This window comes from Mandrillus leucophaeus, unplaced genomic scaffold, assembly GCF_000951045.1.
Source record: "Mandrillus leucophaeus isolate KB7577 unplaced genomic scaffold, Mleu.le_1.0 Scaffold464, whole genome shotgun sequence".
NCBI classification, from domain to species: Eukaryota; Metazoa; Chordata; class Mammalia; order Primates; family Cercopithecidae; genus Mandrillus; species Mandrillus leucophaeus.
In genome coordinates this window covers 622886-642250 of record NW_012104965.1, presented here as the reverse complement: position 1 = coordinate 642250, position 19365 = coordinate 622886, and the positions used below count along the sequence as shown (strand labels likewise).

The window sequence follows — 19365 nt, the reverse complement described above, 5'->3', positions numbered from 1 at the left end:
TATATATATTAAAAAATATAAAACATATAAAATAAATATAATAAAATATATTACCCTGAATATTATAATTAAACACAGTAATCTCTTCAAAATATATGCTTGTTAATTTTTTAAATTATCATATAAAATGAAACCATTGGCACCTAGAAACTTATCTTTCTAGTATAGCACCTAAGAGCCTGAATATGGAACTAAAAATGCAAAACACCTTCAGTCAGGCCTACGTGAACAAGGAAAGTACTTTCTAGACATCCTCACAAATAGACAGATAGCCCAAGAAACCCTGACTTAGTTCCAGTTGTCTTAGAAAGGATAGTTAAGAATGCCATTTTCAAACTTTAATAATAATATATCAAAAAAATAGTCCTTGAATAGTTGCCCTAACCACATAGACTTCACTGCAAGTTTAGCCAGTATGTACACTCCTTAGTTAATAATTCCCTTTGCTCATCATCTTTCCCTTCATATTTATACTTCAGAAGGCTCCAGATCATGTGGCTTTCTTTAGAAAGGAAACAACTCAATGCCAACCACTGTCAAAAGATAAGTATGCAGGAAGCAACAAATCAAGTCCCTCAAAAATATGTTTTTTAATTAAAATATGTTAAATGAACCATGGAGCCACAAACTACTAATCACCTGCTTGTGGTCCCTGGGGAATTATTTCGTTGACTTCCATGATATTAGGATCACTGAGGAGGTAGTAACATTTATCATCTATGATAAGATGGATTTCCAATAGACATTGAATGAAAGGAGCCTATATCCTGTTCCACACAAACAAAACGTAGTTTACTATGACCCATTCTGCTGAATATTTGTTTACTCTTGCTTTACACAAAGTAGAGAAGTGCCTTTGAAAAGTTGCCATGGCCATGCTTTTTCTGAGTAGCAGACTAAAACGCTTTAGCAATATGGAAATGTACGTACTCCTGAGTGCAAATATATGTTTTCTTCCTTTCCAGAAATGTGTTTGTGTGGATGACTTTATGTGTGTGTGTGAGACACACTACTTGAGAAGAAATACGATTTTAACTAGATGTTTGGTGGCACATTCTCAGAGTCTACTGATGTTTCAACAAAGAGCTGCAATGGCAATTTCGGGGTGCCTTTGATGAGGTTCCTTATCTTTCCAACGTTATTGTGGTAGATGTACAGAGCCTGGCAATCTCTAGAGATGAGTTAAGTGGAAATAATAATTACATACCACACCTTCAGAATAAGAGCAATTCAGAGGTGAAATTCTGCCATGCAATACTGGAAACATGAATGTATATTGCCAAAAAGACTGTCAACTAAGTTGGAAGGCAACTGATAGAAAATTGATTTTTGGTTAAGCTCCTATTTGCCTTTCTAAGGTCACTGAACTATTAAGATAATAAGGCTTAAAAATATTTAAGTAGGAACTATGGGTAGAAATGAATGTTAATTTCATTTAGCTATTTAAGCCAGTGGGAACACCTGTCCAATTTCTCTTGCAAAAGATCTGGTGAAAGACAACTGTATCCATAGTATAACCTCTAATTCATACCAGTGCTAAGATAACATCCTTCATTAGATAAATTTGGCAAATCCAGAGCAATAGTGTTAATTCAGCTCCAGAACAAGTCTTTGTTGCAGTTCTCATTTTAGTTTAGGCAGCCTGGATAAGCTTATCACAGGGCTTTGAACTGGCATTCTTGGATGGCACAATAGACCATATTACCGGGAGAATCATTAATGAGCATCAAAAAACGTTACAACCTTCAAAGAAGATACTTTAGTGCCATGGTTTGCAAGGCAAGAAGTAAAAGAAAGAGCATCCAATTCTCTATGCAAGACCGAAATCTAATCAGAATGTGTGCAGATGCATTTTTAAGAAATGCTATATGAAATTGAGCTGGAGAAATACAGTACCTCTACAGGCAAGATTTTTTTCTGAAGAAGATAATCCACATGAATTTTTAATTGAAAAGTGCATAAATAATACTCTTTCTGTTTGTCTTGCCTTGCTATTCAAAGATTAAATCCATTTTGATTTAATGAAAATGACTTAATCTGAGAGTGTTAGCAATCTCAATTTATTTAGGCCTGGATTTGAAGGACTAGCTTGAGAACCTTTTGCAAACAAGACTCAGCTCCATGACAAAATCATACCCAACCTCTCTTTTAAGGCTATCTTCTAAAATCTGTGGGTTTTGACTCTAGAATTCTTCACTCCCCCAAATCACATTGACAATGTTTGACATGATGACAGGGAGAGCAAAAAGAATTCATTTCTGCCAAATAAGTACAGGCTACACTGCTGTTTTTAAGAAACCATCCTCTTCTTATTCCATTTTGGTAAATTTCTAAGCAATAGTTAAAATCTGTAGGACAAACCTTGGCTTAAGAAGTGGCCTCTCTGCCATTTTCATGGCTGATTTGAGACCCATTATGCACTCAATTCTGCATTGTGAAATCCAGGCTGGGGACAAATTTCTGCCTGTCATCTTAGGAAAGGCCAGGAGTTTTGCACCATCCTATAGTGTGAAAACAGAAAATCAAAGCCTGCATAGAGCTGCTTGCTTCTTTCCTGATCAGCTTGCTGCTTTTTTGAGACAATCTTGGCTGTCACAGTTTCAGGTTGGGAAGGGTAATTTAGTAGAATAAAATATAGTTTAAATAGCATCTCCCCAGGGAAAGTTCCTCCTTACACTCAATATTGAATATACAAAAAGATCATCAGCAAATAATCATTTGATGCTTGGCTAAAAACCACTGGACAGGGAAAGCATTTAGGGAGCATAAAATTCTTTTTTAACCTAATAAGACCCCGAATCAGGAGGCAAGAGGCCCGGGTATTTTCCTTATATTTTTCATTCTGTTGCAATTACATTCTCATACAACTACAGTTTATGGACCAAATTTGCTGCCCTCCTATCCCAATAATATGATGTAAACTGCAGAGATAAAAATACCTTGTAAGAATTTTTATAATTTTTAAGCAGTTCACTGAAAATGTCTGTATGGATAACTCTGTTCATGACCTCTCCTGTCTAATGTCAATTTCAGAAAACAAGTTTCCATTGTAAATGTTTAATCAGTGTAGTCCCAGGAACCCAGAACAGAAAACCTTATCTTCTTGCCCAACTTATTTGCTTGCAAGCTCTTTCCTAGCTCCATCTCAGCTCCCTGCAAACACTTTAGGCTTTTCTTTCTCAAAGGAGCTGGGAGCTCTGTAGGTTCTGAGCTAGGCAGAAGCCCTGTGGTTTGATTCCATTAGTCTGAGCCCAGATCCACTGCAAGCAAACTGCAGCATTTCTGCTTGCAAAACCTTGGCAACCAGGTTCTAGAACCGCCACATACACTGGCTGCACATATTCTTTAACGCTGTTCCGCCCAAACCTTGCTTGAAGCCAGTCAACCACAGCCGAAAGCATCCTACCTTCCATCATGGTGGCAGAATTGCATTCCTTAATTTCCAAGGAGTCTGAAAAAACACAGGAGGATACGATTCCAGGTCCCAGCTAAGTCCTCACCACGCGGCTGCTGAGGTCTATTGCGTCCGCTGCCGAAGCCAAAGGAGATAAGTGTTAACCCAAAAGACAGGCCATGGATGCTGCTGGTGCTGCTTCACCTACAGGCAGGCTACCAGGAAGATGCTGAGAGAAAGGGAGAGGAACGGCAAGCCGGCCGAGCTGCACCGCCTGCGCTGCCTCGGCCAATCCCTTCAGCTTTGGACCGCGTCACATGGTAGCCAGCCTGCATCTTCTGACACAATACCCCCGGAGAGCACACAGAACCTATTTCCCGTCCCCATTCCCCTCCACCCCCATCGCCTCCCGTTTGTCACCAAATACACAGCCCCTTCCCCACCTGGTGACGCACTTCCCCCGCCCCTCCTCGTCGTCTCCTTAAGCTTACAGCAGCGGCTGGGTGCCCGAGATTAATTCCAAGGGCTGCCACCTTAACAGGGGACTCTGGCGTGAAAGGAGCACCTAAGTGGCTTGCTGCGGAGGGGGTTCTTTTCTTTTTCTTTCTTTCTTTCTTTTTTTTTTAAGAAAAACTTAACAATTCCGTGCAGCCTGAAGTCTTAGCAATACACTTTTAAGCTCCCATTCCGGTGTCCTTTTACCCTGAAGGAATTCCAAATGTCAGTGTCGGTGGCCTCCGTGCACATCTGTGCGCCTCTCTCTCTCCGTCTCTCTTTCTCCCCTCCCACCCTTCATTCAAGAGAGAAAAATCAATCCGACTGACGTCACATCATAAACAATTATCCCCAAAAGGATGATGCAGAAGAAATTTCACCCCAGCTGCCTTCGTGAGAGCCAGGGAATTAATTGCGCATGACATGCCGAAGGGCTGGGAACTGTCATTAAAACAAAGAAACAAAAGAACCCACCCGAGTGGGGCTCTGGAATCAGACTGGCAACGCTTGAGATCATTTCTGGGGCGGGAGGCTGGAAAGGGGAGCAGGCAGGGAGCGGAAGCCTGAGCCCGACCAAAGACAGCTGTGCACGTCGGCTCCCTCCCACTCCAACCTGGGCACGCCGTCCGGGCTACAGACGGGACCCTGCGGGGCGCCCTTCGACGACTGAGTTCGAGTCCTGCCGCCACCGCGTCCTCCCTGCCAAGCTCACACGGGAGCTGCCTCGCTTCCCCAGGTGGGGAGCTTTTCTCGCAACCGACTGGGAGTGCAGCTGCCAACTGCAGCCTCTGTAGGAAACAAACTTTCTCGTAAATGACACGTTTCTCCGTTTCTCCGCAACGCGCCTCCTGCATCTGGAGTTGCCTTCAAGCCCATTCATTCACCCAAGTGGAAACCTGGAGGGAGGCAGTTGTGCCTGGTTGTGGCGGAGCCCAGGGTTTTGAAGCTTCCAGGGATGGGATCTGGGTGCTGTGCAGCTGCCTAAGTGGGAAGTTATGTCACTGGGCCTGGTTGGGTTGATTCTGTCACCTGACTGCTCTCCAGAGAACCTGGAGCTTTCCAGAAGGGCCCAGGCCTGGGGAATCTACGACCCTTGGTTCCCTTCAAGAAAGCTCAGACAGCTAAGGAAGAAAAGGACAGGGCAGCCTATGAGAGGAAGAAGGAAGAGAAAAAGGAAAGGAGATGGGAGGAAAGGCAAAGCCTTCTTTAGAACTCAGGAAAGACAACATCAGAAGTGCGCTTTTCTCCCTGTATAATCTCACAGCATGACCAGGAGAAAAGCTGTTACAGTAGAGAGCAATTGTGAGCATCAGATGAAAATGTACTCAAAATAACTGTAAGAAGATGCATGGCATGATCAGGGTTGAGCCTGTAATGTATTATTAATCATTTATATTAGCAATATACTCATAAACTTTTTCTATTGCTCAGGCCTGGACATGGCCTAGCTCTTTCGACCAAAGCAAATATGATGTCCTGGTGACTGACTGAAGTAGCATATTCATAGTTAAAAAACAAAACACAGCTCCTTAGCAACTTAGAAGTTTTGAAAAACCCATTGTTCTCCCTAAGGACACATATTTCAGTGGCCTCTAAATTTCAAAATGAAAATCTCCGGGGAGATACAAATATTTGTGACTTTTTCCTTATGTCTCTAAGACAGTTAAATTTTAAAAGGGGAGTGAATTCCTAAGTAAAACCTGCCTTGAGTACAACTTACACTGCTCTGAAAACGACAGGGGTATTATTGCAAAAAGGATTGATTAGTGTGTGTGTGTGCGTGTGTGTGTGTGTTTAGCATTTTTTTTGTAATGATTAAGAACATTGATGGGTATTGGTGTCAAATAGATGGGCACCAAGGTTTGTTTCTGCCACGTAATGAGCTCTGTGACTCTGAGCAATTTATGTAATTCTCTGTGCCTCACAGTTTTCTTATCCTGAAATGGAGAGAATAGTAATACTAAGTTAATTGGGCTATAAATGGTAATAATAACAAACCTGTATTAATGGCTTACTATATGCCAGACAGTATCCAAATACTCTGCCAGTAAATTACTTAGCATTGTGTCTGGAGCATAATAAGACCGGCATGTTAGCTTTTTAGTATTAGTATTATTACTACCAAAGGGCTGGCAGATGCATCAGAGAAGTTTGCAGCCAACCGGGGGTTGTACCAAAGGCACAGAGAACAAGTTAGTGAAAGACCAGGTGATGCATCCAAAGATGTAACATGTTGGAGATCTCTGAAAGGCTGCTAAGTGGGAAATCAGAACCAAATGAGGTTAATTAGGAAAGACTTCTTTTTGCTTTCTTACAGAGGTGAAATTTCAGAGTTCAGAAATTAATTGGAATGGGCTTGAAGTGGTAGTTCTAAAGAATATAGGGAGTTGTAAGTAAGAAAAAAGTCTCATGCAAAATCTGGAGGTGAGTGCAAGCACTGAGGTGCAGGAGTGGGGGCCATTGTTAGGATGTAAGGGAAAGGCAGAGAAACCCAGGCTGCCTGCCTTCTTCCTCCCAATGTAAGTTTTACAGTGTGTTAGAGTAATCCTCTCAGATAGATTTGGTATGGGTACACTTCAAGTTTTCTTTAGACTTACAGCAACTATCTAGAGACAGCAAGTCAATGGAAAGATTCTTTTAGTCAATGACTATTTATAGGAAAAGCAGAAGTGTGTAGATATTGTCAGAAAGGGATGTGTATTTAAAGGTGGTAAAGCTAATCCCAAAGGCTAAACTTCACCACAATTTCATCAGCTGTGTGTATTTTACCCTTTAAAAAGAAGACGCTATTACCAATTATAAGAACATCCAATGAATGAAGTTGTTTCAATAAAATTTGCTCATATATATAATCAAAAGAGATTATCCTAATTGTGGTATTTTCTCATAGGTTTTTTTCTTTTTTCTTTTTCTCTTTTTGAAAGAGTGTCACTCTGTTGCCCAGGCTGGAGTGCAGTGGTGAGATCTTGGCTCACTACAGCCTCTGCCTCCTGGGTTCAAGCTATTCTCCTGCCTGAGCCACTTGAGTAGCTGGGATTGTAGTCATGCACCACCACGTGCACCTGATTTTTTTTTTTTTTGTATTTTTAGTAGAAATGGGTTTTCATTGTGTTGGCCAGGCTGGTCTTGATCTCCTGACCTCAAGTGATCCACCCGCCCTGGCCTCCCAAAGTGCTGGGATTACAGGCGTGGGTCACCGTGCCTAGCCTCTCATAGGTTTTTGGGAAGAAAAATTGTTTTGATCAAGAACAAAGATAATCCTTTAGGTTGTGATTCAAATTTTATCACTTCATAGTATAGTTTTTGCTTGCCAGCAAGGGCAAAGGAGAATATCTAGCCTCCAAAATCATGGAATACCTTTTGCAATTCTGAAATGAAAGTCAAAGGGTATATGGAAAAGATTGGGTGAATAATTGACTTGCATCAAAGTGCAAGAATTGCTCAGTAGTTCAGCTCAGGATGTGAATGTCAGCCAAGATCGTACAAGGCTCTGATGTGGTACTTATGACTGGTCCAAGACCAAAAACTTAATTGCTGAAGTCACTACACATTCAACATTTTTTTCTAAGATAATATTTGCATGGTAGTAATGACTGATTACATCGTGTTTTAGAATGAAATCTTATTATATTCCTACTATAAAAGCTGAGCTTCTTCACTATCTCCCAATTTTAGGTTTAAGGGGAAATTTGTTTATATTTTAGAAAGAGAAAGAAGACAATGAGAATTGAGTCACAAAGAAAGGAGGAAAGAAAATTAGCACTAAAATATGTATCCAGATTTGTGTATTTGTTTGTGTATCTCCAAGGTAGTGCTCTTAACATGACAATTGACTCTGCCCCTTTTGCTATCCCCACTGAGGTAATTCAGTGAATGTAGAAGGAAAAGTATTGCCCAAGTCCTGGAAATTGGCAAGACTGAAAAATTGGAATTCCATGAGATGATGCAGATGAAAAAGAGATACATATATCTTTGTGTGTGTGTGTGTGTGTGTGTGTGTGTGTGTGTGTGTTCCCATGGTTACTCTACTCTTGGCTAAAATAAAAGAACTCCAACTTGAAGTAACATGGGCAAAAAGTGAATTTATTGAGGTAGCTCATAGAATTATACCAAGAACTGAACAGCTGAGGGAAAGCAAGAACCAGGACACTCCAGGAAATTTTGTTACCTGAACCAAGTACTCAGAACTCTCTCTGTCTCTCCCAACATGTCATCTCCTTTTCTCTTACCAATTTTTCTCAACATGATCAGAGCCTGACCATTAGCATCCCCTAAGCTCACCTCTTCACAGATTTACTAGCCTAGATCTCCTTCAAAAAACTTCCAGGGAAGGACTGTGATTGACCTGGCTTGGATCATTGTTCACTTTTCAAACCAGTCAGTGGGGACCATGTTGATGAATTCTCATGATAGATTTTTTTTTAAACCAAAACTTGCATTGGACTTAGTCATATGCTCACTACTGTGACTATGTATGTATATATATACGAGTGTCTATGGCAAAGAGAACCCCTAACATGATGGGATCCAGAGAGAAACCAGCAGACCCTGTAGTCATGCTCCTGTTTCCCTGGGGGGAAGACCCTATGTGCGGGCCCACTTACACCAAAGACAAGACATGCCCTGGTATGCTTGTCACCCATTGGTCTATGAGCAGCCCAAGAGCCATGTGTCCATACCTACATGAGTGCTGAAGAAATTTATATCAGCTGAGAGCACTGCTTAAATAGACTTACATTGATAAGGATAAGCAATAACGACTGAATCCATGAGAAAAATCAATAGTTTCAAAAGAGAAGGAAAATAACTACAGCTCACTGAAGCAGAGGAAATGTCTCCACTGAGGCAGAGGAAATGTAGAGAACTTGAGAGTCATGTTTTTTTAAATCTGTTTTTCAGTTTTGATATAATTTCAGAGATACAGCAGCAATAAATAAGAGCAGATTGCTGTGATAAAAGAGCATACTGAGAGCCAGAAAGAGTGCATGGAAGTAATAAAAACATTCTCATTAAACATTTTAAAATGTTATAGCTATAAGCAGTGATAAAATGGGTACTGCCAAGATTGAACATTGATAGCCCAGTGGCTATGTGCTTGAAGCATAAACCTACAATAGCAACTGACCCAAGCATAGTGGAATTCTTTCTCTCTTTGGAGAATCAAATCACTCCAATGCAATTTTGACAGCTCAACAAACTGGAAAAAGAGAAAAAGCTCCATAAAGCTTCAACTTATGAATTATGAAACATGACAAAAATAATTAAAAATAGACTATAGCTCAATCTTACTTATGAATATTGATACAAAAATTGAAGTAAATGACAGCAAACATAATACAGCTTTTCAAGAACATTGTATATTATATTAGACTTTAAAAGTGAGAAAAAATAATTCAACATTAAGAGAGCTACTAATACAATTTACAATATTAAGCTTTTAAAAAGAAACTTATATAATTATCTTCATAGTTGCCAAAAAGATATTTGATAAATTTCAATTTATATCACTTATTAAATAAATAAATCTTAACAAAGAAAGAGATATAAAACCTCCTTAGGAGGCTAAAATATACATATCTTGACCCCAAATTGGCCATGTTTTAAATGGAAACATAGTGAAAACATTTTCATTATCAAGAATAAAACTCAAAAATAAGACAATTATTCTTTATCATCACTGTTATTTAATATTTAATACTATTTTATGGATGCTAGCCAAAATATTAGGAAGAAATAGAAATAAAATTATGTCAGAGATAGTGGTACATGCTTATCACACTATTTTCTCCATCTGGATACACAGGAAGACTGTATTTGCCAGCTTTCCTTGCAGCTGGATGGGGTCATATGACTAAATTAAGACCAATGGAATTTTTCAGGCCTGGCCTTTACAAACATCCTGCATATTCTCCATACCTTTCTTCCCCTCCCAAATTTCAGGGAGCTGCCTGGCCCTTATCAGACTTTGAATGTGTGAGAAAACTAAACCTTCATTATGCTAATCTGTATACTATGTATATAAATATTTACATATGTATGCATATTATACATGTCTTAGCCTGTTTGGTTACTATAACAAAATGCTGTAAACTGAGTAGCTTATAAACAACAGAAATATATTTCTCACAGCTCTGGTGGCTGGGAAGTCCAAGATCAAGGCTCTAGCAGGTTGTGTGTCTGATGAGGGCCTAGTCTTTGCTTCCAAGATGGTGCCTTGTTGTTGCATCCTCCAGAGGCAATACTGTGTCTCAGATGGCAAAAGAGGTGCAAGGGCAAAAGAGCTGAAGGTTGTGTGGAGCCTCTTTTATAAAGGCCTTAATCTCACTCATGAGGGAGGAGCCCTCATGGCCTAACCACTTCCTAAAGGCCCAATCTCTTAATACTACTACATTGGAGATTAAGTTTCAACATGAATTTTTGACAGGACCCAGACATTGTGTCCATAGCAGTAACCAATTAACTTCTCCATTTCTCTCAAGCAAATTCAGATTGGCTATTTGTCACTTGAGGAGGAGTCCTAAATGATTCAGTCCGTTCCAGGAAGTACGAAAGGTCAAAAATCATTAATATTGAGACCTGTAAGCATATGCAAAAAGCAAATGAAATGCTAGAAATAGGAGATAAAGCCAAGAAGTTGCAAGTCAGACAGTACCAAAAGTGGATTAGAGAGTGAGCGACAATGGAAGTGAAATCATTTAAGACCACTTACTTTGAAAGAGCTCTGTGAGATCTGAAGTTCTTTTCTTTTTAAAGGTCACTAGCCAAAATAAGAGGTCAGTGTTCAGCTTAGTTCAAAGATATGGATGAAGTTAGAGAATAATCAGAATATTATAAAATAACATAATTTCTTTTAAGAATCAAGCCCAAAGAAGACCATCACCATCCTAAAATAGTGTTTTTCACTGGTATCCACTACCTTCTTTTTAATGACCATTACAAACTAAATAAATCTTACACTAGAACCAAGGGAAAAAAATAAAAAGGAAATAAAAGACATTTGAATACATGATATATCATATTAGCTGAGTAACTTAGGTTATATAGAATTAACTCTTAGAAGAAAAAGTCTTGACTCTTGGTATACTTAATTTCAAAAGGATAATGTGTTGAGGTTTAGATTAGGAGACAATCAATCTTTGTCAATGAACTGCAGAGGCACGTACCATCTTTAATTACACGGCTACTTAAAAAAAAGCTTTCTCGCTCTGTATTTTCATTTTGAAAATATAATTGTATGAACTTAATTTTATAACTGCATTTAACTGGGGATAAGAGTCAAGTAGCAAACCCTAAGATGTCAGTAATTCATTGGTTCACCTTGTAATTGCCATAGCTACCAAGGACTTCAGTGCCTTGACCTCTGGAAGGGAGGGGTGAAGTTTGGATTGAAGCTTTATTTAGCAAATCCTTTCCATTCAAAACCTATAAGCTCCTTGTGCCTGTCAGCTACTGTCCAGAAGGGGCCTTGTCAACAGATCCCATTCAAGGGGGGCACTGCAGAAGCAGCGAAAAGTAGGAGGAGCCTTGGGGGCTTCTGCTATAATCAGGCCTATCACATGTGCATGTGCAGTGCTTTTACTGCTCAATCTCAGCTGAAAAACACCTTTGCATGTGCACAGGCCAGTAGAAATAAACTCCAATTGCTTCTTGTAGGTTTTGTGATTATCATCCAGAACAAGAACAGTATCCAGCCCAACTCATTTCAGAATCTACTAACAGTATGAATAGTCTGACAAAATTTGTTGAAGACTGAGAATTTAAATGAATCAATATGTGTCCAAGCTGTAATATTAATCCTGCAACCTATTCACCTAAGGCTTTAAAGATTTGGAATGGCTTAGGGTTTATACCCAAAATATTGGAGATGCTTATACAATTGCTTTTTTCCTTCTTTAAGAATTGGTTGTGCGCTAGTTACTCATCTTCTTGGATCTAGGCCATGGTGAAATATTTCTAACATAAAAGGGACAAATTACTAAGTTCTCTAATCTTATCTCTTTTACAGTTGACAATTAAACCAAGTTATTAGACCCATAAAATGGAATCAGACAAAGGTCTTGCTGAATAAATCTTTTCAATTTCAGGGTTGCTTGATAAATAGTGAGAGGGATATAAATTCTATTATGTGAGAAACTCAACACTTTAAATTGGATGCATAGAGTGGACTTGAGAAATGGATTTGAGATGAGAAATATATTCTCTTTGTGAACCAAAGCAATGTCGTGATTGCTAATTTTATTAAGGCATTAACTGATTATAATTCAGTATGTTAATTTAACATTATGGGTGATAAGCTTTGCGCTATAGTTCTGGTCTATAATAACCCTGGGTATATTTGTAGCCCCATTGTCAGGCAGTGCCTTTTTCAGTTTCTTTGAACCAGCATCATTGATATCTTTCATCTGTAGCTTCAGCTGCTCTGGTTGTGAACCTACCCTGACAAAAGCTGGAAAAAATGTTAGGGATTGCATTCGTTCCAAACAGCAGGTGAAGCCTAGAATGATTTGTGTTTGCAGTGTGGTATCAGTGTGCAGAGGACGAACTCTGAATTCTGGAACACACTCCACTGTTATATTCTGGTCTACCTGCCTAATCTGCCCTTGATTTTCCTGCTGGTTTCTTGACAGGACCTGCTTGAAAGGGGCTCAGTCCCATTTTCTGGTTTTACCAATTTCCCTAGTATCCATTTTCCACTTGCAGTTTTACATCACTGGGCACAACTACCACAGGGGTAATGGGTACTGAATATAAATCAGCACTAGATGGTCACTCACTGAATCAGTCTCGGTTTGTTCAAGAAAATAGAGCAAATGCAAGTATTAACAGGTATAATTGGGCTTAATAAAGAAAACAGGGCTTACACAAATATGGAAAGAACTGGGAAAATATTAATCTGAATGGCTGAGGCTGGAGAATCCAGAAACAGTCACAAATATCAGAGTGAAGCACAACAATAGGCAGAGAATGGTGCCACTTAAGGGAAAGTTTTCACTTCTCTGTGGCTGCTAGCTGAGAACTTGTGAGGAAGTCTGGAAACGTAATGCATGGAATTGCAATGACTTTCCCAAAGTGCTTCTACCTTTCAAATCTCATGCAAGTTGTTCTTACTGGAAAATTCGAATCCAGGACCACGTGGGGAAGATTTTTAGGAAACCTGTTTCTCAGGCTCAAAAAGGAAATGTCAAGATGTTATCAAATTCAATACAACCAACCTAGCAGAGTCTCCTCTAGGGAAACTTAACATCTATTCTTGTTCTTTTTAACCACATTTAACATCTAAATAAATAGTATAACAACATCATGCTTTTAAGTAGCACAGTGCAGCTATCCTTTAATAACAAAAGACTAACAAGCCCTATTCCTGAAGAGGAGATTCAAGTCCTCTATGTCATTTTAACTATCTCCAGATAATGTCTACCCATCTTTAGCTGAGTTATGCTTACCCCTTTGATGTCCTGTAATATAATACAGATACTGAAATATATGGGTAATCATTCTTATAACATCGTATATTAGATAATATAAAATTGAAGATATGAATTCATTAATGTATATAAATGTAAACAAAGCAGTAAAGAAAATGAACAAAATTAGTATAATTACTATTTCTGTAACTGATGATTTGGTAATAATTGGTGTTTATATCTTTCTTATTTCATTAAAGTTTGCTTAGTCACTTTGTCCTCAGTAAGCAGTTTAGTTGGTTGTAGTTCTTTGCCCAGTGGAGTTACCCAAATCTTCCCTAAGGCTCTCTGTCATTAGTGGTTCTGTCTGGATTAGGTTTCTATAGTTTCCCATTATCTTTTGCTGCTGGACTTAGGAGTACTAAGAGGCACTCCATGGAGTCTTCTGAGTTCTAGTCACACCCTCTTTACTCCCATTTTGTACTAGCAACTTAATTTCCCCTTTGTAATCAGGATGAATTGCCTCAACCCTGTAGTAACACCCTACTTTGCTGTTGGTCCAGTGGCATGTGGTGTGCATAGTGGCCAGAAGGTACTCACAGCTTCTGGTTCATAATGACTATTTTTATTTCTTTTCATCTTAGGCGTTAAGATTTTACATGCAGCAAGCTCAGATTGTAAGAACTAGAATGAAAAATTTTGCTGATAAATTTTTAAGAATAATAATGAGAGAAGTCAGTTCTATTTCTACCCCATGGTTCCTAATTCTATGTATGTTGGCTATAGGTGAAATAGCACAATATACTGATTGCTGATTCAGAACACATGCCAAGCAAAGTGTGTCAAGCAGCTAAAGCCCTGTGCCTTCAAAAGGCCACGCCAGTGTTATATCAGTTACCTGCCTCAGGATGATGGGAAACATAGCAAGACAAGTAAATTCTGAGGGTATGAACCTACTGCCGCATTACATTCACTATAAAATTATTTCTTGGTTAAAAGCATTGTCTGTGTAGAATAACCAGACTGTGAATAAGGCATCCTGTAAGTCTACAGATGATTTTATTTTAGTAGAATCATTGTCAGTTGGGAAGGCAAATCCTTATATATGCATATATAGTACATAAATGTTTGTGTAAGTACAAACAAATCTCTGCCACCAGGCAGCTGGCTGGCCCTTCCAGAGAACAGTACCATATTGGAGAAATCAGTATTGATCTTTGTTTTTGGCTAGCTAGTCACTCAGTACAGGATATAGCCAATAGTCTTGGTGAGGGCACAGTCTTTATCCCTGCTGCTATGGCCATTTTGATCAAACACATTGGGCAAGGAAAGCTGTAGCTGGAGAAAGAGACTGATTGACATCCACGCACAGGACCATCTTGTCCCTTTGATTATTGAAAGTCTCCTCTGTCATGGTAGCTCTTTGGTAAACATTTACATGGGAACCAAATATTCTCATATTCTGTACCAATTTGGAGAATTGTATTCATATATCCTTTCTTCAGATCTCTTTGTGAACAATTTTCCAATTTTGTGCCTTCTAATTCCGTGGTCATCCAGCTAAACTGTTAACCACTGCACACCCCCCACTCCCCGCCCCAAAACAGCGTAGATCCATACTTTGGCCTAGATTCCCCTCCAAGCAAAATGAGCAACAAGTGGCATTACTCAAAGTTCTTTTCTCTCGAGGGTGTCCTTTACTGCCATTCTTCAGGGTCATCCCTGAGTGCTGCTGATGTGTTGCAGCTACCCACATTCAATTGTTACCAGAATATAATGCAGAACCATCTGTAAAAAAAAAGCTTTGTTGTTGCAAATAAACTGGTCATAGGGGACTAACCATAAGGCCATAGGAGCTGAGTAAAGGAAATGAAGTCTTGCAACTGGAGTAGAAGCATTAAGAGTCTGAGTCATTGGCCTGTGCAAATTACTTGTGCCTTCAAAACCTGCTCAAGTCCTGTCCTATATGTATCTCTTCTACTTGATGATGAAGTGCTGTTGTATACATCCAAATTTATAACTTGGGGAGCCAGAAAACACACATTTTATGATGAGAAACTTAGGTCACATGGTAAGTTGGTGGGCAAGCTGAAAGCTGTTTCTCAAAAGAAAAATATTTATCACAGAATACAACATAGCTTTATTAGCTTTATTACAAAATTCAAAGGCTGGCGGTGTTATTTATCTTTAGGAGCCTGCCAAGACTTCAAACAACATTCGGATCTGTCACAGGAACTTCACCACCATTAGATCTGTAGTGTTATATGGCTCAAGTGGTGAAGCGACACGAACTGTACCTGTTGCAGAGCCTTCTCTTGCTCTGTATCCCACTCAAAACTAGCAGTGTGAAAAGGTTACTCAGTAAATGAATCAAAGCAGCATGACTAAGTAAATTATAAATAGCCTGAAGATCCAAATGGGCATCCTAAGTGTTATGGCTTTTTCTAGTGGTTAAAACCACTTGTCTCTCACTTTCTAGGGAGTATCTCAATATATCCCAGACTACAGAACTCCTAGAAATGTTACTGAGTCTGCAAGTCCTGAATTTTGTGGTCCTACCACCTGTCATGGGTTTTATTAAGGTATACTAGGATATTTGCTGCTTCTTGCTCACCAGTCCTAAACAGCCTGATATCTGCTCACTAATACTAAACAGCCTGATATCACCAATGCAATGGGCTAGAATAATATCCTGTGGTATTGCTAGGCAATCAAGATTCCTGAGTACTGGATTAAAACAGAGGTTGAAGTAAGGCAACATAGTGAAAGTGTACTGCTGCTCTTGCCATATAAAGGAAACTTTTTTTCTACATGTATTTATTAACAAGTGTAGAGAAGAAACATCCACTAGATCAATGCTGCAGATAAAATATCAGGGACTGTGTTGATTTACTCCAGTAAAAAGCCACATCTGGTCAATAGCTTCTATTAAAGTCACCACCTGATTAAGTTTATGGTAATCCACGATTCATCTTATCTCTGCACAGGTCAGATAGGGTGAATGGGCATAGTGATAGGGACCAATAACCCTCCATATTCCAAGTCTTTGATGTGGCATTACTTTTGGTTTACTATTTTAATAAGGAGATATCTATCTGGCAAGAGTATCTGCTACTCCACAGATCAAGGAACTAATACAGGAATTGTGAGTATGCCTTTTCTAACTATGCATTCCAGAACCAGGAGAATAGCCATAGGCTTGGAGATCAAATGGGCCTACAGTGAGACAGAAGTCCCTACTTTGACTACTGTACCACAGTGGTATTTAGATCTCTAGGAATGAGCATCAGTTCAGACTCAAGTTTCTATGAAACCCTGGAAAGTTTGACTGGTTTCATTTTCCCAGCACACAGTTATACTGGTAAATGGACAGAGTCCCCTTGGAAAATGTTGGGAGGAAGACTTGCAGTATAAAATTTTTGTAAGTGTAGCAGAGCCTTTACTCACAGTAACCTAGTGTATTAGTTTTCTATGGCTGCCATAATAAATTACCACAAATGTAGTGGCTTAAAATGACACAAAGTTTAGAGGTCAGGAGTCCAAAATGGGTTTCACTGGACTAAACATGATGATATCTCTTTGGTTCTGACTCTTCTGTCTTACTCTTCCTTTTTTAAGAACCCTTGTGATTGCATCGGACCCACCACCCTAGATAATTCAGGGTAATATTATTTTGAGTTCAGCTGATTAGAATACCTTATTTCCATCTGTAACCTTAGTTTCCCTTTTGCTATGACATATTCACTGGTTCAGGGAATGAGGATGTATATACCTTTGGGGGCCATTATTCTGTCTACTATATCTTTTAAAAAGGGATCTAGATCCATAATGCTACACAAGTCTGAGAATTTGTTGAGAAAGCAATGACTGTCAACTGTAGTGATTCATGCTGGACCTCTGTCTCCAGACCAATTTTTGGGTTTTATGTGTTTATTTTGCTTATACAAAACAAATAAGACTTTAGTAGGTAGTTAATTATGGTCCTGGGAACCCCATGATAAATTAGTCCTCACCAAAGATTTCTATAGGCCAAATCATTCTGATCACTTCTTGGACCTTGTTGTCCTGGGATCTCATCTCCTATTTAATTCAAGGAGCTCATTTCCATGGCAGCATCACTTATTTATTTGCAGAGAACTGCCACTACAGAGCCTTTTTGTGGATGTTGATACTGCCTTTGCCAATTTGTTTCTCAATGCCTTGATGAAGTGTGTATACTCTGGACCCTCCCAGGTGACATAACTAGCAGGTGGGTAAGAAGCTCGTTCATAGTAAATATACTCCAGCATTCACATCTCCATAAGCCTTTGGATGCTCTTTTCTACAATAGTGGTTCTCAACTGAGGTAAATTTTGCTCTCCAAGAGGACATTTTACAATGTTTAGGGACATTTTTTATTATCATAACTTGGGAGAGGTGCAACTGACATCTGATAGCTAGGAATACTGCTAAATGTCTACAATCCACAGTCCCAATGACTAATTTTTAATCCCAACAAAGAATTATCTAACTTTAAGTGCCAATAGTGCCAAAATTGAAAGGCTTGCTCTATGATATACCAAGAGAGTTTTGGTATCCTAGCTTCATTAACTATAAGCCACTACTAAGCCCAGATTTCAGTCAACCAGTCAAGAACTGTTAGAGTCATTCCTAGCTACTTGAGATAGTACACTGAATTCATAATCTCTAGTTAATGCATCCATATTAAATTCAGTTTGACCCAATATTATATTCCTCCCACACTGGTCTAACACCCCTAAGAAATCTTCTCATCCATATTTTCCAAGTTTCTGTTGATATAAGCTGTCAAAATTCTGCACTTAATACCTGACCATCTGGTTTATACTGGGATTTGAGTCATATTAAAGGTCTAGAATCAATGGAGTTGGTGGGGGTTAGTCTTAAAGATCAGCACTCACTTATAAGAAAACTATCCCTGGAGTAGTCATTAGTCTATGAGTAAGAGGAGTCTCACACTCTTACATAAGAAAGGGAAGATTGCTTCTTCTGGCAGGGAAAGTGCAGGGAAATATGGAGGTCCCAGGTTTTTGGCTTAATCAAAATCTGGCCAGATATCCTCCTCCCAATTTTATGGGTGCAGCTCTTTCCCAATCAATGCCCTCAATTTAACACAAGAGACCCTGAGTGGATGTGAATTCAGATTGTATTGTAGTTCAGCCACCCACAGGATTTCAACTCTGAGGCCACAGAAGATAGAGTTTCTTTCAGGACAGTCTTAGTTTTCTGATTTTTTACCTAGCCTTGAGCTGGATTTTTTAGTCCTAAGTGCATTATTCTTTTCCACCCCCAAGTTCTTTATTACATTTAGAAGCCATCATTTCATCCCACAGCCGTTATATACATGTTCTATTATGGCAACTTACATCTTTGACTTCTATTGGTACTTGACTCCAGATGACTACCATGATAATTTAAGTAACTATTTTGCCACTGCCTGCTATAGTGATGCTCACTGATGCTGAAAATGAAGGCTATTAATATCTTTAAATCTAATCAGGTGAGAGAACCAATAAAAGATCCCTATCCATAAATTTATGTGTGTCTGAGACTACTTTCAATTCCCAAAGTTGCATTAGTTTGGGGTTGATTGGGAAAATGGAGCTATGACAAGTATTATAAGAATAAGTATTTTAATATAGGAAGTAGAGTTTACAGAAATTGTTAGGATCTACAGGGTTTGAAATATCTGGAGTGTTGAGGCTGGGCAACTGGAGAAATTTTTATTGTGATATTAGGGAAAGCACTGGAACAGAAAGCTGCCTCTTGTGGGAAAATCTGTAAACCACTTTACTTCAAAGTAGGAACTTGTGAAGTCTGGAAGCCTGTCATGTAGGATGGTCATTATCTTCCAATATAATAGTTTCCGCTTCACTTCTGTTTTTCAAATTTCATGCAAGTCTTTTCCATTGACAAATTTCTAACCCTGAAACTTACAGGGAAAGGAATTTTGGACATTGTAGTTTTCAGCCTTAAGAGGGACTGATGGCGATGGTTCCAAGTTGCCAACAACAAATGTCGCACACTCACCAATTTTATAGTTACTGGCAAATC

The 19365-nt window shown here is 39.1% G+C and overlaps 1 protein-coding gene across 7 annotated transcripts in view; it reads right to left on the bottom strand.

The window, feature by feature from the left end:
- SGIP1 (SH3-domain GRB2-like (endophilin) interacting protein 1) overlaps nt 1–10154 on the bottom strand; it is a 226544-nt gene extending 216390 nt beyond the window's left edge. For 4 of the 7 annotated variants that reach the window (XM_011994956.1, XM_011994957.1, XM_011994959.1 and 1 more), the window contains exon 1: nt 3407–3813. In XM_011994956.1, coding sequence (XP_011850346.1) covers nt 3407–3416 — 10 coding nt within the window. In that variant the 5' untranslated portion in view covers nt 3417–3813. Of the gene's footprint in view, nt 1–3406; nt 3814–4096; nt 4176–4363; nt 4389–10016 lie in introns of those variants that run through there. The other 3 variants (XM_011994958.1, XM_011994955.1, XM_011994960.1) reach the window with 3 other exon arrangements.
- Between the last annotated feature and the right edge of the window lie 9211 nt (nt 10155–19365).